This window comes from Oratosquilla oratoria, chromosome 38 (genome assembly GCF_046742065.1).
Source record: "Oratosquilla oratoria isolate Oo_2021 chromosome 38, ASM4674206v1, whole genome shotgun sequence".
NCBI classification, from domain to species: domain Eukaryota; kingdom Metazoa; phylum Arthropoda; class Malacostraca; order Stomatopoda; family Squillidae; genus Oratosquilla; species Oratosquilla oratoria.
Window position 1 is genome coordinate 17377007 of NC_134814.1, and position 26912 is coordinate 17403918.

The 26912-nt window shown below is 36.5% G+C and overlaps 1 protein-coding gene across 4 annotated transcripts in view; it reads left to right on the forward strand.

Annotated features, from left to right (window-relative positions):
* Positions 1 to 8147: 8147 nt before the first annotated feature.
* The window catches only part of LOC143019994 (forkhead box protein K2-like), a 92353-nt gene continuing 73588 nt past the window's right edge, over positions 8148 to 26912 (forward strand). The window contains exon 1 of one of the 4 annotated variants that reach the window (XM_076176077.1): positions 8148 to 8608. In XM_076176077.1, the coding sequence (XP_076032192.1) occupies positions 8247 to 8608 (362 nt within the window). In that variant the 5' untranslated portion in view covers positions 8148 to 8246. Of the gene's footprint in view, positions 8609 to 26523; positions 26565 to 26912 lie in introns of those variants that run through there. The other 3 variants (XM_076176078.1, XM_076176076.1, XM_076176079.1) reach the window with 3 other exon arrangements.

The following is a 26912-nucleotide window of genomic DNA, read 5'->3' on the forward strand; positions in this document are numbered from 1 at the left end:
GTTTCCCTCCCGTAAGAGAGCTCAGAGCTCGTATAACCGATCTATGGATAATGCTGTGACCTTACACGCACACACACATCCAGCTCCCCGCCCACGAGAGTTGGTGTAACGACTTGAAGCGTAGCGATACTGAAATTATTCCAGCCCTGGGCAGGATTCGAACCCGGACCGCCATAGTGATAGTCTGTGTGTGTGTGTGTGTGTGTGTGTGTGTGTGTGTGTGTGTGTGTGTGTGTGTGTGTGTGTGTGTGTGTGTGTGTGTGTGTGTGTGTGTGTGTGTGTGTGTGTGTGTGTGTGTGTGTGTGTGTGTGTGTTTCAGAATCAAATTAATGCTTATGTGAAATATTTAATTTCATAATCTGTGTGTGTGTGTGTGTGTATTCACCTCGGATCTGCTGCAGTCTCTGTCGAGACAGCCAGACACCACCCTACGACAGTGAGCTCAGAGCTCATTATTTGCTGATCTCTGGGTAGGTCTGAGACCACTCACACACCACACACCGGGACAGCAAGGTCACAACTCCTTGACTAACGTCCCGTACCTACTCACTGCTAGGTGAACAGGGGTTACACGTGAAAGGAGACAAACCCAACTTATCTCCGCCCGTGTGTGTGTGTGTGTGTGTGTGTGTGTGTGTGTGTGTGTGTGTGTGTGTGTGTGTGTGTGTGTGTGTGTGTGTGTGTGTGTGTGTGTGTGTGTGTGTGTGTGTGTGTGTGTGTGTGTGTGTGTGTGTGTGTGTGTGTTTCAGAATCAAATTAATGCTTATGTGGGAAATGACCGTGAAATATTTAATTTCATAAACTGGGAAAAGTAAATAAATAGAGATAGAATAAGATTAAATGATGTGACGTAAATACAATGTAAAATATCAATAAAGTAACATCAAATAAAATGTAAAGTTTATTCATAATTGAATGTAACCAGTTAGTGAAGTGAACAGATTACTTGTTCATTGTAACAAGTAATCTACCAGAATTTCATGTTAGCCCCTCTTGTTTATTTATCTGTCAAATATAAACAATTGTATTAGGTGTAGAACTTTCGGAGAACGAAAGTAGTAACTATGCGATCACCTCTGGCATCCATGTCGTACTCCGCGAATTCTCAGAATCTTCCACCTAAAGCGGTTTTTAGCATCAACTGATTTTTCGTTCTATATCCAATACCACTAGTAATAGGATACTATAGGAATTTAGTTTGATGATATTAAAAGAAAATTATCCTTTGACGCAATTCTTATGTTGAAATGTCGTCGTCTAATTTACTAAAGATTTCTAAGACAAGTTGTGTTCGTTTCCTTGTCATACAGGATCCGATTGTGACTTCGGTTTCGATACTCCCAGTCGATTTGACGTAGAGTTCTTGCGTATGGAGCTCGTTCATCAAAGTATGATAAACTAAATGTAGAAAGCAATAGTTGAAGAACACAACCAACTTAACATGAGTGGGAGGTTGGTTAATTAAAAAGAAGTGAACGAGAGTAAATGAAAATATACGTATACATGCCCGGTGATGAATCGTATAAAGAAATATTCATGGAGTATCGAACGCTGGGACAGGAATAGGCTCACTGGGCAAAGGGATCAATGGACTAATCAAAGTATTTATAAAATGAACTCTTCACGAGACAGTAGCAAAGTTGCTTTTTCGAAAACAAAATACGGTCGGTATATCAGCCAAGTAGCGACTTATCACAGGAATTTGATAAATAGTGTATTATCGATAAGAATGTGAATAGAGGATTCATTCACCAAGACCCAGATAAAACACGTATAATGACGTCATATCGCCTGACAATGGAAGTGAATATGCCAGTTACCTCGGGGAAAATGAATCGACAAAAACATTGAAATGTGTGGACGTGGAATGATTTGTATATATTTTTAAAAACTTCCTATTTTATTTTTGGTACAAGACTAACGTGAATAGATTATTTATTCGGTAATTCATCCTAGATCACAAAATCTGACTATAAACTGTTCACTGCCGTTTTCTTGTACTGACCTAGTGCAATGGATATTTTTTACTTATACTTCCCTATCACTATTGTGATAATTTGAAGTGTTGTTCTTTAATACATTATTGGTATATTTTCATTCACGTGTAAGGTAATTTTTTCTGTAGGACATAAAATAATGGTAATCACAATGATGTTTCGGCTCCATTGTTTTCTGTTGCCAAATCTCAAAATACAGTTTATGGCTACGTGCAATTACATCATCAGAAAGGTTTCTGTTTATATATTTTCTTTTAATTCTATAATTCCTTGACCATGAAAATATTGTTGTTGTTCATATTGCGATAGATATAATCATATAATTTGAAGTCCACCAAATCGGTTCCATCGTTTAATAATTTTACCTTTCCGAATAGTTTCCTCTATATGATTCTCGTTTCGTTTTCTAATCTCTGCCTTTTATTGGTAAGTTTGTTGATTTTGGCTTGCTATTACATCTCTCCTGCTATAATCCCAAATGGTCCTTTTAATGGATATTTAAAATGTTTTTGGAGTATTTGTTTTCTCCAATGTTTTTGTACTCCATGTCTTCTCTGTCGATTCAGTAAATTACCATCGTTGGTGTCCTCGTTTTTTCTTAAATACTTGATTTTGTTTTTGAATTTCCAATTGAATTTACTTCTTGTTACCTTTTACCCACTCAAAGCTTATTTTTTCTTGAACTTCCCATTTCTTTCAGAACTGTGCAATCATGTATTCTAAATAGAATATTATTAAAATTAATTAATAAAGAAATTATAAATTATGAATAAACAGATTAACAAAAACAATAATAAACAAACATATAAATAAGAATAATTTATAATAGATTTCAAGTAAATCGGGATTTGTTTGTAGATGTAATTCTCATCTTATTTAGTTTCTTTAATATTCAAAATTTAAACCTGCTCGGTTAGTGCCAGCTCACTTTGGGTGGTGCGTTGGACCTTTATGGGATGATGATCCAAAAAAGAGCGCCCGTAAACATATTTCTTGTGCTAGTCATGGGAGGCTGTGGCAATCATCTCGCCTCCCTGCCATTTCATTGCTGCTGAGATACTCTGTTGGCGGGTGGCACCTTATTCCATATATTTGGTGGAGCCCCAATTAAGGTAGGCTACATCATGGTCCACGCCGTCATTATGACGGTACCCAATATATATATATATATATATATATATATGTATATGTATCTATATATGTGTATATATACATTTATATATATATATATATATATATATATATGTATATATTATGTGTGTGTGTGTGTGTGTGTGTGTGTGTGTGTGTGTGTGTGTGTGCAAGGTAACCACTTAAGAAAATAAACAAACGGATCAGAGCGCTTTCGTATATTACATCTTCTGATCCGTTTGTTTATTTTCTTAAGTGGTTACCTTGCATTTATAAAACACACGTTCCTAGTGTTCTTATTGAATGTGTGTGTGTGTGTGTGTGACGACATTTTGACAGGTTGTGAGAGAGGCAGAGGGGAAAGCACACAAATAGAACGAGAGTTTATTCTTTAATTAGTTTCGCACTATGGTACTTCTTCCGAAACAATGATACGCTACAGAAAATACGGGCAATAAATACAGAAAATGTGTGGGTAATGAACTAGGATAGGTCTGAGTTCAAGGAGTCTCTAACTCTTGCGCGTTGGTCGTACTGACACTCCGTGGGATGCTTCTGGTGATCATTCGTCCCGTTTTCTTCCATTCTTTCGCTGCGTGCCGTGCTGTTGTCTCCGATAATTTGATGTGTTGTACAACATTTTTATTTCTTGTTGAATAAGTCCACAAATGTCGGTATGAGGCTCTTCTTATACCGGTCGGTGCGTGCTCTGATCGGATTGATGTTATTGTGGTACCGCATCTGTAGCCGTGGTTGTGGTGCCGGTGGAGGTAGCAGGTTCCGGTGCCGAGGATGTTTAATTAGGGTGACCGCAAACGACCTCAGACACTGAAGGTAACGGTCAGCAAGGGTTAGATGTCCGAGTGTGGTGAGAGCGTGTCGATAGGTGGTGTATTCGTTGCCAAGGATTGTGCGACAGGCTCTTTTCGTGTATGTATGTATGTACTGTATGTGTGTATGTGTATGTGTATGTGTGTGTGTATCTTTGTATCTCGCAGTGTCTGGTTTGCTCTTAAATTTGTGTAAGGTTTTTGCACACACTATTGTTTTGTCAATTTAGCCAGTGTCTCCTCATATGACAGGTGTGTGTGTGTCTGTGTGTGCATTCGTGTACGTGCACAATAAAACATTAGAAATATATGTTAAAGATGCTGGAGTGATAACCACACGCGCACACAAACACACACATCACGAGTTCAACACGTGAACCAAGACCATGGTGAATCACACACACACACACACACACACACACACACACACACACACACACACACACACACACACACACACACACACACACACACACACACACACACACACACACACATATATATATATATATATATATACATACATACATGCATACATACATACATACATACATACATACATACGTACGTACATACATCCAAAATGAAAGAGATAGAAATTGGTTTCGAGGAAGAGTGAGTGCGTGCAGACCTTAGTTTTTTACTCTTCACCAGCCATTCCGAGTCCACTGCTGAACCAAAACTTCCCCGAAACCATTCCACGAGTCAAACTGCGCCAGCCTCTGCCACGTCACTCCTGCACACTTTTCTACCTCGTCTCTACACCCTCTCTTCCTGCCCGTTTCATGGCGGTGCGGCGTCCAGTCAGTAAGGCACTCGTTTCATCCTTTTCTCTGGTTAATCTTTTCTTGAGCCGCATTGCAAAGATTTGGAACAATGTAGGAGCTATTCATGAGTTCAAACAAAAGTGAAACTTTTGAAAAACGTCCACACATCGACCACCATACGGAGTTCCACACCACAATCTAACTTATTTCTCAGCCCATACACTTAGATTAACTCGGTGTTTTTTTTTTTTTAACTATTTCCACTTTTTACACTCTCTTTCATATATACGGTTGATTATGATATTATTCACACTGCTGTTTTATACATGCTGTTGTTGTCCCTGATTGTATCACCATGTCCTCCACCACTGTGCCCCAACCTCAGGAAATTTGTACTTGTCTACAAATTGCCGCCTCAGTCGAATAGCGTGTCCTGTGAGTCACGATTCTCATGTAAATAGTTAATTTGATGTGTACTAGGCTTGCCGCTCTTGGAGCGTAATAAAATCATAAAAAAACTCTTTCAATTCGCAAGCAGCCCCCATAAGGACCAATAGGTTTGTTGTTTACATTTCTTTTGTATATCTTTGTAAATTCCCTGTCCAACACAATATTCTCTCTTTTCCAAGATATGCATCACTCAGTATCCTTGTTTATGTACTACTGTCATAACACGGACCCACCGTAGGCCCTCAGTCGCTCCTGCTCTAATTGACCTTGACCTCATCTGAGCAAGACACAGGTCAGGTCACGAAGGTCGGATGCTCCAGGTCTTAATGAACCTCCAACCAAGGTCACCTGTGAACATCTTTAAATGTCCTCTGAATAGCCTACGACCATTACACCTCACTTTTATTCAGCAATATTTATCTGTTAATATCAATCATCAGTATCGATTATCCCATACGTAATCAGAGATCACTGTAGTAATCGAGTGTTAGCGGGCGTCGTGTCGCATCTCATTGTGTGTGTGTGTGTATATATGTGTATGTATGTGTGTATATATGTGTATATATGTGTGTAGATGTGTATGTATGTATCATACTGACATGTAACAAAAAAAAAATCCTTAAAGGGAGAGCAACTCCCCATGAGCTTTGTTTCACGCTCTCCCTTCTCAACAACTAATTTTGTAAAAAAATTGTATATATGTATGTCTAAATTGTATCTTATATTGTTGAATAAACCTTAACTAACTAACTAACTAAGTGTTGCTGCTGTGTTTGAGAGCTGTCCATGGCGTTGGCATAATCTTGTTCTTTTTAAAGGTTCTTATGTTCCCTCTATTAGCGTGGAATTGTTTATTGTCACGGAAATAGGGTGACAGTCTCGTTTAGGGTGACAACGTGACTTTTAGTAACTTTTTTTCGGTATTTTCCATCCTTCGTCTGGTGGTGGAAATATTTGTAGTCGATGTTTGGGTTTGCATCCCAGTATTTCGATTTCATTTATTTGTGTTTTTATTCTATGTTATTCATTAATTCATTCATTTATTAATTCATCTATTTATTAATCTATTTATCATTCATTTATTGTTTAGTATCTCTTAATCATGAAGGATTCAGTCATATGTTTTCTGCAGGTCGACTCACTGTGCGTGCGTGCGTATGTGTGTGACTCAGAGCCATGTCGTGTAGTAATAAAAGGAGAGAACCGACGAGTTATTTGTCAACAACTGATTAGGACAGAAGTAGAAGCCCCGCCCCGCACCGCCCCGTCCCAGGGCTCAGCCTTGGGGGGTATTCCGCCGAAGGTCGTCCTTAGATACTTTCAGATTTTAATTTTCTATCTTTATTTATATTTTTGCTGAGAAACTCTGCAGCGAAAGGCTGCTCAAGGCAAAGCCAAGCCAAGCGTGTATATATATATATATATATATATATATATATATATATATATATATATATATATATATATATATATATATATATATATATATATATATATCTCATGGGGAGACTTTATCCCCTAGAAATCACCTTCTTAGTTCTGTTGTCAAAACTATCTCCCCAGCCCAGGTCTGCCCTCATTGGGGGGTGGGGGGGGAGGCTCGAGGTGGCACCAACCAAACTCTTCAAGTGTTTAATTTATATGTTTGGCATTTTGTAGAAGTACCAATGAAGATATTAGATTTTGGATTATCATTTTCAATATACAATCATTTTACAACCATTCCAAGCCAATAACCAATACAAATAATCTAAATAATGAATGGAAACAATAAATACTGAGTCACGTGTAAGTATATAATAATAATAAATGGGCTTATATCCGCCACAAACACTATGCATGGATGATTCTGATATGGATTTCAACCATTTTTTGCATAAAAAATCTCTTAGTGGCAACCAAAGTATTACAGTGAATTATAGTGAACAGGGGTACTTTAGAATGTACATGTAGAAATTATATTCTATGCAAGTAGCAGTACATTTTTTTATTTATTATTTATTTTTGTTTCAAGAAAAGTTTTCTTTGTCTGCGTACTGGAAAAGAAAGTGATCATGCATAACTAAACAGGTGAAATCAGAAAAATAAAGTAGAAATATATTCAGTATATGCATTTTAAATTTTACTGGTAAAAACTTCAGCGAAAATCATGATGAAGCGAATATTTCCAGAAATGCGTTAAGGCCACGCATAAAAATTGCTTTACAAGAAAGAGCAAATTATGAAGCTAATCGAATACCACGTGAATGGAAATTAATGCATTAAAAGCAACTAAGGATGCATTTAGCACACAGAAAACTGTGAAGTACTCTGTGTTGACATGTGTGAACGTTATTTCGGCGTGTCCGACGTTCAAAGTTGGTCTTTCCAATTGTGGTCAGTCTCAGAGAGTCCTGTACGTTCACACAGTAAGGTCGTGGAGTAAGAGTACAGAACTTTATATCTTTGAGTAAGGTTTACATTGAATCAAGTGATGGTCCAAGATTATGTGGATTGTTCGTTTTTTCTGTGTTAAGATTTTATTGTAAAGTAACACAGTATTTGTAAGAAAAATATTAAGACCGTGTAAGTAATACATTCCTGTTTGTATACAAGTAGTCAAACTTGGCGCCAGAAATTGATAGCAATATATAATTTTAATATTTTTCATTATTCCACATGGAAATAAACCCAAATACAAATATTTCTGAAATTATTTTTGTATTGACAAAATATTTATACTATGTTTATGATATTTCGGGTGATTTAAAAATATAAATTCCTCCCTAACTTCACACAACCGAATCAAAACGTAGTTCGTGAAATTTTCCACATTCTAAGGCCATACATTTACTTTCGTTCCTATTTCAATGATTGCATTAATTTTACTGAAGGGGAAAGTTCTCTTTGTAATTGAAATCATGTATTTTTGTTTACAAACATTGGAATGTAAACAAAGGTTGCGAAAGTGGCGATTGTTTTGTCATAGGTAGCAGTGCATTGTGGGAGTCAAGTGTTGGTGTGTTGTGGTGCGCACGCGGGTTGTGTTTGGAGCCAAGTCGCCATCTTCACCGGCAGCCAGGTTTCACACCATGTCCGCTCCTGTTGGGGGGCCCGACCAGCATGCTTGGGCCCTGCTAGCCCTTCACAAACCTCCTTCATCATCACCCCATCGCATCCCGTGGTCACCTGATAGAAAATCCACGCCTATCGCTCGTCTTGAAGGCAAGGAGTTTGAATACATGGTGCGTCAGAGTCGTGTGGTGATTGGTCGCAACTCTAGTAAGGGCGATGTCGATGTCAACATGGGTCACAACAGTTTCATCTCAAGACGCCACATCGAAATATACTTCGAGACGCCCAACTTTTACATGATTTGCAACGGCAAGAACGGCGTGTTTGTTGATGGCGTATTCCAACGCAAGGGGGCCCCGCCTCTGCAACTGCCGCGACAGTGAGTACCAACTGTACCAGATTATTTATATTTACCCAGTTACTACAACTTAACACTTGGTATTATGGTTAGCTTAGGCTGTATTTCCATATTCCCGGCCCTTGTGGGCCGTTTGTGTACGAAGCTTGAGGTTAGTGTGAGCGGAAATGTGGGGGTGAATTTGAGAACTCTGTTGATGGGTACGTGCAGCTTACAAGCAGCGGCTTGGAGCATTTATGGCTAGTGCATGCCAACTTGGAGAGACATTAAGCAAAGGCCTAGGCGCCCCGGCGTGGTATGGGTCCATATGGGTGACTTTAGGACCTTTTGGAGGTGTATGTGATGTGTCCAAAGTTTCGAAGCATGCTGGTGGTGATCTCTTGACACCATGGTTATTTTTGACATTCCATGGATGTGGTAGCTGAATGTAAAGGGCAGTGAACTGAGATAGGGACGAAATCCGTCGTTTTGTTATCCTTTCAGTACGTCAAATTTAATCTGTGTATGCATGAATGTGTTTATTATTAGTTTGTTTGAAATTGACATACATTTGTGGGGGAAATGTGGTTGTTTGATCTTCAAGTAGGCATGTTTGTTCCACTTCATCTTAGTTTTCTGTTTCATGGCGTCATTTAGTATTGTAGTAACTGTAAGAAGAGAGGAAATGTTCTAAATGAACAAATTAAGTTTTGATAAGCTATGGCAAGTTATAGATGTCTGTAGATCTTTACCTTATTCCTTGTTTATATACATATTTTTTGAGAGATCTATTTGTTCTTCGGGATTTTTACAAGTGAAAAACTGCATATAGTAGTAGAACTTCTAATGAGTAGTGGTTCCAGCCAGTCGTGTCTGAAAATTCCCTCCCTCTCTTATTGCAAAACACGTAAAAGTGAATTACGAACAAGTAATTTTGCCATCGAATGCTGAAATTACCTGAGTTTAAATATTCCAGCAATTAATGATAATTCATTTTGTTGTAATAGCACAGGAGGGGTTTGGGAATGAAATTAGGTCAACTGCTTTATATCCACATATTGTTTATCATAAGTTTTGAAAAAGTAAAGATATCGTTAATCAATGTCACACAAGATCAGTTTTGCCACTGGTGTGATTTTTTTGGGTTAATTTATAGTTTCACCCAACCATAGAATTTGATATGTGGCTTATGTGTTTCTGGTGAGAAATGTTGTGATATGAATGATGGTGTATATCATTTCCGTCGCAAATGCGTACTTTTGAAGTAATTAAGTATTGAAGTTATGCACTTATGCCTACATCTCCCGAACGATCTGGAGGGACGTGTGGGAAATTGGGTTTTTTGGGTATGGGAGACTAATAAATGGAGTAATGCGCATCGCCAAACAGGTGTAAAATGAAGAAGACCAAAGAAACCAATAAAAAACAAAAATATCCCATATTGGGAGGTATCGCACACGGCGCCATGTTTGTTTACTAATGATTGTAAATTTTTGTGACCAGAAGCGCTAGATTAGCTGCTCGCGCAAGACTTGGTAACCGTAAAGTAAACTAACCAAACCTAACGGAGGTAACGTTAGTTTATGGTTAGGAAGTCTTGCGCGGCTGGAGTGGACTTCGCTAAGTGTGACACATCTAGCGAGACATTGTTCGATTCGTTGGTAAACACAAAGATGGCTACCGCTGAACTCCGGCCATAGAATGTGATTTTGTTTTTGTTTTTTTTGTTCATTTTATACCTGTTTTGCAATGCGCATTACTCCATTTATTAGTCTTCCCCACCCAAAAACCCCGATTTCCCACATGGCCCCCCAGATCGTTCGGGAGATGTAGGCATAAGTGCATAACTTCAATACTTAATTACTTCAAAAGTACGCATTTGTGATGGAAATGATGTACACCATTGTTCATATCACAACATTTCTCACCAGAAACACATAAGCCACATATCAACTTCTATGGTTGGGTGAAACTATAAATTGTCCTCTTTTTTTTATAATTAATCCTGAGACTTGAATTTTGATAATTCTAGCTAGTATTTGAGAGTACAGTATCCATCATGCCCTAATCGGACCAAATGTAATTCAACCCATTGCCAACTTGGCCCATCTGATTGACCAAGTTGGCCCACCATGGTTAGATTAAGTAGGTTAGAGTAGATGAATTTATCATACTTTAATTTCTTTGACCTCTGCATCAAAACAAAGATGGCGTCTCAAGCAGCTGATTGGCTGAGCTGGCAAGCAAGCTAAAGAATATATAACCTAATACCCACCTAACCTTTGTTCACCCAAAATGTAGCTCAACACATTCCTAGTAAGCAATAGACAGTATCTTGTTAAGTATTAATCGCAACTAAATTCCAGAATGACCTATGGCGTATTTTTATTGCAAGTCAACTATTGCCCTGTATGTTTTATAGGCCAGACATTAGTGAAGTACTGCTTTTCATGGTACATAGCATTCCTAAGATTATTCTTGACTAGTTTTCTCTGATTTTGATAAGCAAGAATCATCTTGCTGTAATTTTCCAAGATTCTGAGGCCTTTAATTACAACTTAAAACTTGGTACATAAAAAAGAATTAAATCTAAGTAACCAGTGATTAAAAGCATTTTTTGTCTATTTCTGGTGCAGCAGGAATGGACTAATGTATTTGTTTTATGGAAAATAGCCCAAGCATTAGTGTTATCTTGAATTTTGTGAATAAGTAAACTTTTGCTTAGAATATATCTAAATATTGCTAGATATGGATTGGATTTTAAAAAATCAAGCTCTAAAAGGCACGGTTTGGCATTTCTGATTCTGCAGAAATAGGTCTAGCTATTTGTTTTGTCGTAAAGAACACCAGGCATTCGTTTTGCCTCGTATTTTGTTGTCACATAGCAAACTTTTTGGTCAGGATATGATAACATCTAAGAATTCCCAAATATGGATTGGAATTAAAAATCAAACTTTAAAAGGTATATTTTGTCTTTCTGATGCTGCAGAAATAGATCTGGCTGTCTCTTTTGTGTGATGTAGGCCAGGTATTGGCATTTTATATTTTGTTGATGAGTAAACTTTTGGATGTGATAGGATTGGAATTAAAAAAAAATGAAAGCTCTAAATGGTACAATTTGGTTATTTCTGATGTTGCAGAAGTAGACCAGACTATTTGTGGAAAAAAGTGCCAGACGTTAGTGTTGGCTTGTATTTTGTTGATGGTAAACTTTTGGTTAGAATATGATAGCATCTAAGAATTGCAAAGTATGTATTAAAATTTAAAAAGGTCAAACCCTAAAAGGTACCGTTTGGATATTTCTGATTCTACGGGAATAGATTTGTTTTATGGAAAAAAGTCTAGGTGTTGTCATTTTGTATTTTGTCACTAAGCAAACTTGGGTACATACCTGTGGCTAGGATATGCCTTATATCAAAATATTGCCAAATATGGAATTTTCAAAAGTCGAGCTTTAAAAGGTACAGTTTAACTATTTCTTGTGCAGCAGAAGTGGATGTAGCTATTTGTTTTGTGGAAAGAATGCCATTCATTAATGTCAACCTTGTATTTGTTGTCAATAAACAAACTTTTGTCTAGGATGTGATAGTATCTAAATTTTTCCAAATAGTTCTGACAGGTGCTTGTACCTTTGTCATGTCCTTCTTATGAAAGGATTGGTATTTTGCCATGAACAGTGGGGCTAATATTATTTATTTGCAAGAATTCTATGTTTAAGATAATTTTTGTAGAAGAAATGGATCTCATAAAGATGGCGGGGAGAGGTTGAATGTGGGAAAAAATTATTGGTAGATTTTAGTACTCTTGTCTACTTGTACAGATAAGGGTAGAGGTGTGTATTTGTGGAGTGGGTGCATACTAATTAGGAGGCCATAAGCTCTTCTGAAACTAGTATTTAGCTGAACATGTCAATCTCAGCATTGACTGTTCTATATTGTGTGGCAAGTACGTGATTGTGACCAGAGTTCTTCCTAAACACTGTTGTGTTGAATCGATCGTAGAGCATTAGGTGGGGCATTACACAAGTTTGTACTGCCTCATAATTAGTTTCCTTCCCTGATCCCAAGGTTGAGAACAGAACCTTATATAAAAAATCTTAAAGTTAGTATTACTCCTGCATTAGCAACACTCAACACACACACACACACGAGATATGACGACGGGACACAACGAGCATAGCTCCCCTTCCCATAAAATACAACTAGGTAAATACACACCCACACACATGATGAAACAGTAGTGTGTGCAAAAACAATAGATGAATTTAAGAGCAAATTAGACATCGCAAGATACAGACAGGACACTTCGAGCGTAGCTTCCCTTCCTGTAAGATACAACCAGGTAAACACACACACGTACACATGCACTATTTTCTATTTGCATGCTTAGATACTTGGAATAGCCCAGAAGGTGATTCAATTCAAGCTGGAACCATAGATGAATAAAAATAAATATAATTGGAAATTAAAGATACAGAGAAAGTTGGAACTTTAAATGAATTTGACTCGGTATGACAAATTGGTGAGTAGGAGACAGGACCCAGTGAGTGTCACTCCTTTCCTGTACGGTACTATTAGGTAAATATATACCCCCCCCCAACCCCCCATTAGTTCAAACTTGTACAAGTTTGTGTCGATCATTCCATGATTGGTTTGAATCAGCTGTGTTTGAGAGCAACCAATACTTGTCACTGGTTACCTTGTATCTATAGTCCAGTGATAAATGTTAGAATTAACGTATGCAAAACAACAAATTGCTGTTGCCCAATGATAACCCAGTAGTTACCTGGGAGCTGTTGGTTTTCGGCAAGGGAGATCTGGGTCAGTGGATTGATTGTTTGATAGTTGCATTTCATGTGTAAATATTTGAATGAGGAATGTTGAAAAAGAAGTCATGAGTCTAGTTCCAAATTGTGAATCTACTACTGACTGGTTTCGCTATATGCTTTTTCGGAGGAATGTGACATTTCTCTGACGAAGTGTAGAGTGAAACTGGTCAGGAATAAATTTGGAACTAGACCTATGACCTCTGTAAGATGAGTAGTGGGTAGGTGATTCTCTTCTTCTTAAGTTACAGGGCCAATACTAGCAGGTAGCACCCGTTGGAGTCTTAGTCGCCTATAAATGAGGAGCATACCCTGTGCTTCTGACAGTTTACTTCAGAGTTTGTGAAGATGACAATTTTATTTTTCTGTTACTAATTAAAAATGAAAAATAAAGTTACTCAGAATGATAGCAGATATAATGGATTGGGTGAATGAAGAAAGAAATGAAAGAGGAAGAAATATTTATCATGTAGGGCAAGGTAATTTAGAAATGTAGCCAGTTCAGAAACGTGAAAATGTGTGCACCTGCAGTGAAACTAGTAATATAATTAAAAAAACTTAGACCAAAGAATTACAACAATCTGAGTGAGAGGAAGCATGAAATGAATGTGTGTAATTTTGGTAAAATATTGGGTTGTTTGGTCTCGGAAGCATATCTAGCAGTTGATTGTGATTGTATTTCTGCAATTCCATAGATGTAAACTAGATTACTGTGGTTGTTGAATTAAATTCGGGTTTTGATTCTTAGCCACTTGGTGTGGATTAAGTGCGAGTTCTATGTAGCAGTTTTCACATGATGCTGTTGTCTGTATGCTGTAGATGTACATTGAGCAAGCTCCATGTTGTAGTTGTTTGTGTGTGCTAATTCCTGCCATACTTGGTAGCATTTCTGCATTTGTTCAGATTGTTACTATTCATTTTAATGTCAGCATCTCCTTAGTAGTAAAGGGGTGAATGGTTGCGTACCCAACCACCAGTTATTCAGTCTTCTCGCATCTAATTTGGAGAATATTATAACTTCCAACAGATTTTCCCATACCATTTGAGTAAATGCTGACTTAATTTAATTTAGATTACCATCCCATCGAGTTAATACTGGGATATTCCTGTGGCATTACAACATTCACAAGGAAGCAAAAACTATATACCTCAGATCGGCAGGGACTTGTTGAACCCTGAAGAGTATAATTACAACACAAACCATCATGTTTTTGCTGAATGCTGTAATCATTTGTCTTGATTATTTCAGTTCCAATTGTTTGGTTTGAATATTTCATAAATCAGAGTATTATAACTTAGCATGCCCTTGGGGCCACTTGGTGATTTTCGTCATCTCTGTTCTGGCAAACCATGATGATCTGTACAATGACATACGGTTGTGACAGGGAGGATAGGTTTGGAAATGTAGGGAGTATGTAGGGAGACTGGTTCTTCCATAGAATACATCCCCTCACTGTGATTTAGCACTCGCTTTGTTGTATTTACAATTCGCACTCGGGTTTACATGAGGTCTGATTGGGGTCAATTTTATCGCTCCCCAGTCATGAACCACTCACAACTTCTGGTCAGCTTCAAATCATGTTTTTATTGCCTATAAAGGGGTTCAGCCTTGTACCAAATACTTCATGACTTTTGATTTCGTTACCTAAGTGCTATGGGGTACAGCTTATCTTAATTGGGATAAAAATGTTGCTCAATACATATAGATTATCCAGATATATTGGATTTACAGATGGGTAATACACCAGAACTAATACTCAAGATGGAAGAGCCACTAGGTGGTAAAATTAAAAGAATGAAAATTATATCGGTAACTCAACATTCCATACTTTGTCCTATGGTGTCAAGTCTGTTACCCTACATAAAATTTTATATGATGTTTTTGTATATAACAAAAGTGATATGCCTTTCCATCTAGATGGAAAAAGTAATTTTGTGTAATTTATGCAAGATAGAAAGGGGTTTGGGAGGATGCAGCAAACCCAAAGTTAAACTATTGTTGAATCTAAGTCTCGGTTGATAGAAAAATGAAAGTTTTGTTTCTTCCTTGTAGGTGGCGAAGAAGCCCTTGATAGAAATTGTGTTTAACATTGGTGGCACAATATACAAAAGACAAGTATTTTTTATGAGATGATTTGTACAACAAAACAAAAAGTAAACAAAGTGCATTAATGATGACTGGCCTTGAGTTTTGTGTACTGGAAACATGTGGCTTTAAAGTAACCGGCAGGAGACCATGTTTTGAACAACAAAACAAAAAGTAAACAAAGTGCATTAATGATGACTGGCCTTGAGTTTTGTGTACTGGAAACATGTAGCTTTAAAGTAACTGGCAGGAGACCAGTAGTGCAGGCGATAATAAAATGTGTCCCGTATGGGGCTTTGACTGCATAAGTTCTTTGCACTCATTGTTCAAGACTATTGATGCCCATATGGACTTGTCATGCATCATTCTTTTATGATTGAGGACTTGTCTCCACTCAAAGAAGAATGCTGATCATTTCATCTTTTTTCTTTTATATATTCTCCACTATCCCTTTTACTCATAAAGTGACAATCTCTGGTTTTATGAATATTGTATGGAAGTATTGGTTATCAATGATGAAATAGAAGAATACCAGATGAATGTTTATCAAGGTTGGCTTTGTGCCACTTAACATATCCTCAGTGATTCAGCCTTTGGACCAAGGCATCATTAGGAACTAAGACAATACAGTGGTGTGCATTATAAAGGCCCATGATGATGCTGATCACCACACTGAACACCTTAAGTCTACATTGCTGTGGTCTTTACCTTACCCAGACAACATAGTAGCTTCCTTAAGTGACTTGTAGGCTGTTGCTGGTTGCCTGGGAACTATGGGTCTCGTGTAAGAGACACGTAGGGCAGAGGTTTGGTTAGTGTTGATCAATTATGCTGTCTTTACTATGACAAAGTATTGGAAGCAATTCATCATTGTAAATTGCCTCGTCTAACCAGCAGGCATAGTCTGTGGCATGCTTCAGTTAATTGTGGCTGGTGGCTGTGCATCAATACTAGGACTTTGAAGTGACAGAGGAGGACCCTTACTAAGATAAATTGAGGAAAATCAATGGTGTTGCATGTAAGCTGGTAGGATTTATCACCAATATCTAGAGCAGTAGTAGTTGAGAAGCTGATTGCAGTGCATGCAGGAACTTATCATTCAACATATGTGAACTGTTATGTCTTCAATTGATGAGAACACTGATGATAGACCACAGTTGGTTTAAATGGAGGTGCTTTTCATTATGGCCCTGCCAGTCAAGATTGTCCTTGAAAATTATTTCTATTTTACATAAATCTTGTGTTCTCTTTGATTTCTGGATGAGGGCACTCCATGTAGCACAGTATCAAATGACTTCTTGAAGCTACAGATAACATAAATTGGTTCTTGTGTCTCTCCTGGGACTACCCTGCCATCACGCATATTTGTGGGATGAAAAACTATATTTAACTTGGAAGACCCACACTAAGTTTATCTTTTGCACCTTAGCTTCCTACAGCAAAGAAAACAAAGATTACTAGACAGTATAAATCAAACCCTTGAGAATAATAGCAGGTCATGTTTAACGTTACTGCCGAGTGCAGGTATATCTACACAAAATTTTATCACTGTGAACTGCAGAAAGCAAATTCACCACAGCTTTAAAAAAAATTCTTGAGCTTCAGAAAGATGACACCCCCCAAATGACTTCCAGATATATGAAAAAAATATAGGAAGGTAACCCATTCTTGCATTCACAGGTCTGTTAACCACTTCAGTATGAGTCAAATTCTAATGCATAGCATTGACTGCTGTATGTATGGTTATTCATACTACTTGCATTATAAAGTCACTGCTGTATTGCTCATTCTCTATTACTCTGAGTAATGATAATCACAGAAAACATTATCAAAGCAGTTTACAGAATCTGGGGATAACTCGTGTACAACTACAAAAAATATAATCAAGATGCCAGTACCGGCATCCTCAAGTACCCACTCGCACCTCATGATGCCTATGTAGGTGTCATTGTACCAAAGGGGTTAAATAGGTAAATTTATATGAACTTGTTAGCACCCAAATTATTTTAGTATATACTAAAGGCAATTTTTCATATGTTTCATCAAATAAATCTACAAAGCAAGAATCAAATAGATTTGAATACTGGGTACGGAAGACTTGACCTGGACAGAGACAAGAATGACTTCATCCACAAGGAGTTAAGATAGAGGGGAACAAGAAATGCAAAAATATAAACTCATTTTGAGTGTAATTAGCATAATTATGGGAATGACTTAAAAACTAAATTTACGCTGAAAGGGCTAACAACCTCGACATGCTATGTACATTCAAGAAATCGCTATATTAAGCAATAAAATAATGTTTCAGTTTTATGCAAATCCTAGTCTACAGGACAGCCTATACCAAGAAAATACCAAACTAGTTATGAAAAGATTTAGACAGAATGTGATTAGAACAGTGTAGAACGTGAATTTTAATGGTAATGAATATGAAATATTGGAAATGGGCAATAATATAAAGAGGCTGGCTGTGGGAATATAACACTTGGGAGGGCAATAGGAAAGAATTGGGAGTGTTGATCACAAAATTTGTCATTTGATAAACTTTACAATTTTTGTTGAAACACAAGCTGTTGACGAATGTAAGAATGGCATTTCAATTCATTGACAGAACAGTGATGAAAAAGAAGCTTGCTAGAGAATCTGACCGGCCTCATTAGAATACAAGTATGGTCCTGTAACAAAAAGTATAATGAAGAAATCCATTGCCCCACAAGTCTTGCAGGGGACTCTTGGCTTCAAGGCAACCAGCAACTGCCACCAGATGGGCCCACAGGTCACTTGATAATGAGATGTCTGGGTAATGTAAGCATAACTAAGTGCAAAAGTTGACATAGCTGGCTGTAATTAACTCTTGTAAGCTCAATCACAATGATTATTTCTCTTGTACAGAAGTGGGATTAGGTTGAAGAATGAGAAGTCTTGCAAGTATATTTGGCTTTATTTACATTTTCTTCACTTGAGATTGAACCCATTAATTAGCTTCATGTATACAATGTTTGAAAATATGTGAAGTCTTTTTACTTGTTATAATTGGAATTTTCATTTTTGTTATTTGTTTTGGGTCAAAGACTTTCTTCTTTACATCTTGGTTGCATTCATTATCTCATACTCTTTCACTCTTTCTCTCTTTCCTGTCTCATTTTCTTTTTTTTCATACTTTTCTCTTTCCTCATCTCTGCATTACTATGATATTTAATAAACCCCTCTGAAATTGGAAGGAAAATTGTTCATTATCTGACCTTTTGAAACTGTGATAAGTTATCTTGACCAGAGTTGCTGTTTATGAAAGTCACTTTGAATAGGGGTTATTTAACAGTTTAGATAGAGGTGTCGTGTCTGTTGTCATTTGAAATATTAATTAAAAAGAAATAAGTGCATATCAGAAGTTTGATAAAATCAGGACCAAATTTACTACACATGCATTGGTGTTCATTAGTTTGATATTTTCTGTTCAGGATGTGAGATTTTGTCCAGAACCATATTGATGTGATGCAATTTGATGTGTTCCCTCACCATATTGGTAGAGTTAATATAATTTTAATAAACCTTTAACATGGTAGCTAATGAAGTTCATATTTTATTGTGGCTAATGTTAGCAGTTTTTAGTTGGAAATTAATTGTAATGGAGGGTTAACAGTTTTGTTATGTGGTTTCTGCATAGCAGTGTCAAAATATCTTTAATGATTTTATCGTCGCATAAAGAAGTTAATGTTGTCGAGGACTTTAAAAGACAGGTGATTGGGCAGGGATTTTCCTCAGCATCTACTGTAATAAAGTAGTAGCCTCTGTCTGTTTATTTGTTTGTTCATGAACTCTAGGGTTTTAGAGATAGACCCCCATAACCATATATATTCGGATACCCTATCACTCCAGGTACTTGGATACTTATGTCATTTCAATTTTTTAAATTTGATCTTGGTTTGGGTTAAGTGTTAAAGTTGATGGTTTAGTGTGTGGGAACATGCCACTACTCTAGTATCCCCTTAAGTTGTGTAGCATTTTTTTTTTGTGATGTAAGAATTAATATGATTAAACAAACCATTGTATGTGTCCATAAATGTTATTTATATTTGAAATTAATGTTGCCAAAAACCCTGATAGCTTTTGTAAGAAGAAAGCATGTAAATGTAAAATGATTGTATGATTTTACCAAATGTAGAAATATTGGTTATTTTCATTCAATTTTAGTGCAGGCAGAAATAGATTATTCACAAACTCTTCCTACGTTTTTGTAGATAAACCCCTATAACCATATATATTCTGAGGATAAACTAGATACATTTCTTCACCTATTAGCTGTAGACATTTATTGTCAATACACACACACATGCACCTATATGCACACAAAAGAATGTGTACATATAATATTTGTTTGTGTATGCATACATTTTCAAACTAGGGTTTCGCAACCTTCGGGGGGGGGGGGCACACCTAGGAGGGGGAGTGTTTAAAGCTATGTTTCATTTAAAAAATATTTTGCTTAGGGTTTAGGTAGGGTTTGGTTTGGTTAGGGATTATTCAAGAACTCGCAGCAATGTGTGGGTAATTTGGCTAGTTTGTTTAAGAACTAGTATTAAAGCTGACAGAAAGTAGAATGAATGCATCCCCACAAAAGCCCTCATTGATGTTGTTTCCTTGTCTACTATGAACCAAAGAATCACACGCTAGGCACTGTAAATGGCCTCTCTCATGGAGGGAAAATAAAAAACTTGACCTTGCATTTACAATGCAAATGACCCTCACCTCCTGGACAAAGGACCTTAGAGTGAAGCTGCATACCCTTGGGACAGTAGCAAATGTTATATCTGGCCACCATTTTTATTTCTTTTTATTTTTTCCTTAGATTAAATGGCTTTTGAGAACTATGTTGAATTATGCCTCTGCACCAGGTATTCAACAGTTCAGAAAAAAGACAACCTCTAAATAACAAAGAAGCCTTAAGAATGATGTCGAGCAGCATCAAAACAATATACAGAAACCAGGGTTCTCCTCATGGAGCAGCATACATATGACAAGTACACAGTTGTTCACTAGCCCTTGAGCCCATCTGCACATCACACCACACCACACTGCACAGATTGAGTCCACCATATTGAGTTAAACCACAGGCCCCCTCTAAGAAATCCACCTAGCAAACATATCACTCGATGCAAGAAAAAATTGTACTGGCATACCAGTATATAGGTCACCACCTCACACTGGAACAGTACCAAAACATAATAGGTGTGGTGGCCTTAGATTCAGTCATAACACAGAATACTGAAATCTTTATACTACACTGGCCTATGCTTACTTTAGACAGGTCCACAAAATCTCTTTGGAATATTATGGGATGTATCATTCATCATGGTTTCTAGGGGCTGTGGATGGCCAACTTGTTAGAACTGGGTATTGGATCACTTGATTTAATGAATTAAAAGCAGGCAGGATAAAGTGATATCTAAGTTGATAAATACACTGGTTCTGCATGGTTTTGATTTGCATGAAGATAATACTGAAGAAAGTACTAGAGGTTTGTAATGTCCAAAGCAGTAATGTGCACATACATTGCAAGGGGCAGGTGCTTTGGGCTGGAAATTGGGCACTTCACTCTTTGTATTATTCGTAGTTGGCAACTATCTGGTAGGGTGCAACACCATTTTCCACATTATAATTTCTGAATGGGAAGAAAATGAAAAAAGCCTGTGAGAAATAATTTTTCATTCATTTTTATATATTTTTGTAAAGGGCACTTTTAGGGCATAGGGGCAGGTGCTTGGGCACCCCCAGCCCCCCCTGCACAGGCCTGGTCCAAAGTAATGTTATCTTGCACAACTGATGTTTTTAATGTTATCATGCGTAACTGATGTTTTTGTACATAAACTTGGGACTTGGTGCAACAACTTCTTTTGCATGTCTGTGAGTTAGCATATTGAGATGGGACTAGTGTACATGGATAGAATAGAGATACTAATAAAAAGAAAAATAAACAAATATAAGTGAAACTATTGTGGAGGGTAAAGATGGTAAGCAGACTCTACACACTAGCTTTAGGAAGACTGATTTCATTGCATGAAAATGTATATAGAAGAGTAAAAAATATATGCACACACACACACACACATTATATATATATATATATATATATATACATACATACATATATACATACATAATTGGATGTACTCGTATACAATTGTTGACTATAAGAATATGTACTGATGTTAGCAATGTATCAGAAGTCACAGCTAACGAAATACATTTTTCTCTGAAAGATGAAATGGGAAAAAGTGTTCTTTTAAAAGACCTTATATTGCTCTGGCTTTCACTCATTCACCCTAGACAGCAACATAAAACAGGATTAGAAATGCATGGCAAAGTTGTCTGAAGGATATATAATTGAGCGAGTCACAAAATCGAAAGAGATAGGAAGGTTGGAAGAAAGAGGCTGGAGGTACCAGTGGTGGGTACCTGCTCGTGCTCCTGTGAAGTCGACATCATGTCTGCCTATTTTCAAAAACCTTTGTCCACATCACCTCAAACAGGATGTGCTGCTCTGAGGGGCTGACACTCTGTCTCCAGACTGGACCCAATCTACCCATTTCAATTATATTTCTTATACTCAACATAGGTGACATTTAGCAACTGGTGCCCTCCCCCCCTTACCATTTTTAGCCAGTGGTATATAAACATTCCCACACAAATATAATAGACAATAGTTCAAAGTTTCTATCCAGAGAGGTATGTGGGAAGGACCAAGGACCATTGCAAACCACTGTGGGGCTGTGCAATTTCCTCTTAGTGAAAAATCAAAGCAACAATTAGATGGGTAGACAGGTGGGGGGGGATAAAAGAAGTTTGGAAAAGTAAAATAGCAAAAGATGACACTTTTGCAACTCTTGGAAGAAGTTGGGATAGGTCTTCAATGTTAAACTTCAAACTGCTGGTGGCTTACATTTCTTGTCCTTATATTGGTCAGTAAATTGCATTTTGTTGTCATAAGGGTTTGAATGACCTATGTTGATTTGTTTTTCTTCTCTTTTTTCCTATTTTTTTAATTTCATCCTTTTGTGTTCTTTTTCCTATTATTTTATTTTTCTCCTTTTGTGTGTGTGTATGTAATATATATATGTATATATGTATGTATATATATGTAATATATATATTATATATATATATGTATATATACAGTATATATATATATATATATATGTAATATATATATTATATATATATATGTATATATACAGTATATATATATATATATATGTATGTATATATGCATATATTTATGTATGTATATATGCATATATTTATGTATGTATATATGCATATTTATGTATGTATATATGCATATATTTATATATGTATATATGCATATATTTATATGTATATATTTATATATGTATATATGCATATATTTATGTATGTATATATGCATATATTTATGTATGTATATATGCATATATTTATGTATGTATATATGCATATATTTATGTATGTATATATGCATATTTATGTATGTATATATGCATATGTTTGTGTGTATATATGCATATGTTTGTGTGTATATATGCATATGTTTGTGTGTATATATGCATATATTTGTGTGTATATATGCATATATTTATGTATGTATATATATGCATATATTTATGTGTATATATGTATGTATGCATATATATATGTATTCATGTATGCATCATGTGTGTATGTATGTATACATGTATGTATGCATGTATGCATATATGTATATATATATGTGTGTGTATATATACATATGTATGTGTGTATATATATATATATATATATATATATGTGTATATATATGTATGTGTGTATATATATATGTGTATATATATATATATATATATATGTGTATATATATATATACATATACACATACATATATATACATATACACATACATATATATACATATACACATACATATATATATAAATAGATAAATAGATCTGTTTCACTATTAGGTTAGGTACCAAAACAGATATGTGAAGACCAATAGGCCTGTTGTTGTTTGTCCAGGTAGCATTATGTTTTCATGTTTTTAATTTACTTTCCCCAGGCATCCTCAGGGTGAACAAATACTAGTCAGTTCTGCACATGAAATTATGATGAGAAAACTTGTTTACTGTAGTACCTTGGAACCAGACTGCATCATTGAAACTTTTAATTGGAGAAATAATGACACCTTATTCAAGATCTGTAAAGACCCATTTTGATGTGGTGGCTGGGTGCACTGTTGGTGAGCAAAGGTTTGTCACCAAAAGAAGTGGGGGTATTGGGTTGGATAGGCCATTAACCAGCTCTCTGAGTTGGGGTTACTAAGCCATATGGCATGCCACTGCAAGCAAGGCATGCATATTTTAACGTCTTACCTTGGACTGTCTTTAACGCAAGCAACAGCTTACACTGAGGAATGGCTGGTGATGCCTTATACAGATTAAGCCAGGATGATTAATATAGATCTTGCAGTTGGGCATATAACACAAACTCATTTGCTTTCAGGATTTAAAGATGGACAATTCTTAAAAGTAATGAAATTGTTTCTATAACTAGTGGTGACCTAGTCATTTGTTAAATCCATGACAAATGATAATGTAGTAATTTATGGAGTCTATAACAGATGATGCAGCATTATATGCTTAGCCAATACTTCTTTACGTGGGATATGTTGTGAGGCAGAAACCAGTTTTTAAGTTGACTCTTCACAGCAGGGAGCATAGCCTAAAGGGGGTTTTGTTCTTCTCAGATCTCTTTCTTTCTCTTTCCAACACTTTCCAACAACATCTCATTTTCTTTTCTTTTATTTTCCAGTTCCTCTTGCCTTTTTGCTTTTTCTTCCCTCCACGAGAAGCATGTTATGAATGTTACAAGGGGAATAAGTTACCCTGAGATTGTAATCTTAGATTGCAATCTCTGGCAAACTAGTCATAAACGAACTCGGCAGATGACCATTAGGCAGTCATGCATAACTTTAGTTGTTCAGGGGGGGGGTCTCCCAAAGCAGAATAGCATCATCTTGCAATAGCTGTAATGAATGGAAGCTTTTTGCTTGAGTGAGCTAGAAGATAGGATTTACCCCTTTCACTATGCTGAACCCAATTTCGTACCAGTAGTAAATGTAAATAAAGATAAATGCAGGTTTCCGACTCGTGCAAAGCCTATCAGTGTAAAGAAAGTTGGCCCAAGCATAACCTGTGTTGAGCTAATGCTATGCACTGTTTGTTATAAACTTGGCTCATTTCTCAAAGCTATTAGTGATGTAACTATAATGAAAACTATATAAAGAAACATGTGTACTGGGAGAGATATGCTAATTAAGCTATTGGATGTAGTTACTTGGTAAGTGCTACTACGCAACATTATTCATATGAGGAAAATTTGATGCATTTAGAGGATTGGGCTCTTATGATCTGGGAAGTGCTTTCACTATATTATAGGTACTTCCAGGCCATTTTATTCTCTTGCATGTGACCTGTTTTGGTGGCAAGAGGTTAAGGACCATAGTACTCGATCTTATGATGATTGTTAAATGGTTTTAAGGGGAGAAGTAGTGACTAAGATTAACTAACTCTTGAGCTGCATTGGTTGAATTTTGTGTTGTGGCTACTGTGAAGCAGCTTTATTCAGTTGGGGGTAATTGTTGGTTTCGAAAGGTTAGAGGTCATGACATTTATTTAGGGTGCTGCCTCGTATTATTGCAGAACATGCCATGTTTAGTAACTGATTTTTATGAAATGTACCTGTATTAAATGTACATGATATTATTAGCAACTTTTTGAAAAGTTTCCTTTAAGTTGTTGAAAAAACACACAAGCAGCGACTTTTTTATTGATACATTCCAGCTTCACAGGTTGAATCTGCATACTGTGACAAGCTCTAAGAGATGCCCAATAAAAATGTAGAAATTTTATTTTTCGATATGTCAGTTTGGATACTGTTTGTCTTGTTGAGTTTATTTTATATCTTCACATTCTGGTAAAAATATCTGCAGGGTCAATGGGTTAATCTTTATTTTAATCCATACTTCATGCATGACCTATTCCCTTACAAGGGCTGGTTGAGTCAAAGTATATTCCTTCTATTTTAGCTCCTTGTGGGGTGAAAGATCATCATGTTCTTCTAATGATACTGAAGGACTTCATAAAGTGCATTGGAATAGGGTCAATGGAAAAAGTACAAGAATGTGGCATGAACTGCAATTTAACTTTACTATGGTACAGTTTCATTCAGCAGAGAAATTTGTAATGGCTACAATTAGTTATCGTGATAACGTATCTACATGAGTTTGAAACTGAATCAGGCCTGGTGTGCACCCTTATGTGCTATAACAAGTGTTAGACCTCTTGAGAGGAAATCTTAGATCTCAGCCTGTGCTTCATGGCCTTTTATGTTGACATTAAACATTTCAGCTTTCATATGAGGAGATATTAATGAAGTGTTTCCAAGAATTTGCTGACTTGTTTGTCTTACCATGTACATACCTTCTTGCAAGTTCCCTTTCATCTACTTGTGCTATATTTATTACCTCGTTTTCCCACTGCTCCCTTCCTACCCACACAAGACCCTCTCCTTTTGTGACCTGATTTATTTCTTTGTTTATTCATTTATTTGTTTATTCATTTATTTAAAAAAATGTTCTATGTTTCTCTTTCCCTTCCCCATTTTTCTGCATTTCCCCCTATAGCTGACAGTCGTACAATCTGCCCCATAATAATTATTGGTCCCTGATACAGTATAAGGACTTCATAGGTGTATACCTGTTTTATATGGGTACATTGCATGTCGTCTTGTCCAACGTACATGACAAGTCTACGAAGTTTAGTATTTGTGTTAAGCTTTTGGACAGAAATTTACAAATTTGTTTGAACAAGGTTGAGTAGAATTGTTTGTTATCTTGGCTTTTAGTAGTGATAACAATAACTGATAAAATTATCCTCCCTCCCGTGCATTGCTTTGATAGCAGAACAATGAATTGCTGAAGGTTTCTTAGTCTTCAGATGGTTGATTAGGTCCAGAGTATGTATTAATAGTTGGAGTGAGAGTGGTGAAAGTATGGAACTGAAACACTTCATGGAGAGGTACCAGTACACACAAGATTTGTTGAAAGTAGATAATGGAGTTTCTAATGGATTGGGTTGCCAGTTTGAGTTCTTATGGACTAAGCCAGAGTTGTTCACTGAATATCTAGTCATCTGTGTAAACAAATACAGTTGTTTGGCAAAACTATTTTTTCACTAATTGGTGTGTGCAGAAGTATGATGTTGAATTTATTTAGGTGTGAAAGGTGGTTATGGAAAGCATTTAAGAGTAGTAAAGAGGGCAAGATGATTAAAAAAATTACACAAGCGAAGGATAAAAATATATGTTAAATCATAAGTTAGAAAAGGGTTGTAGTATTAGAAATATTGGAAAAAGTCTTTGGTATT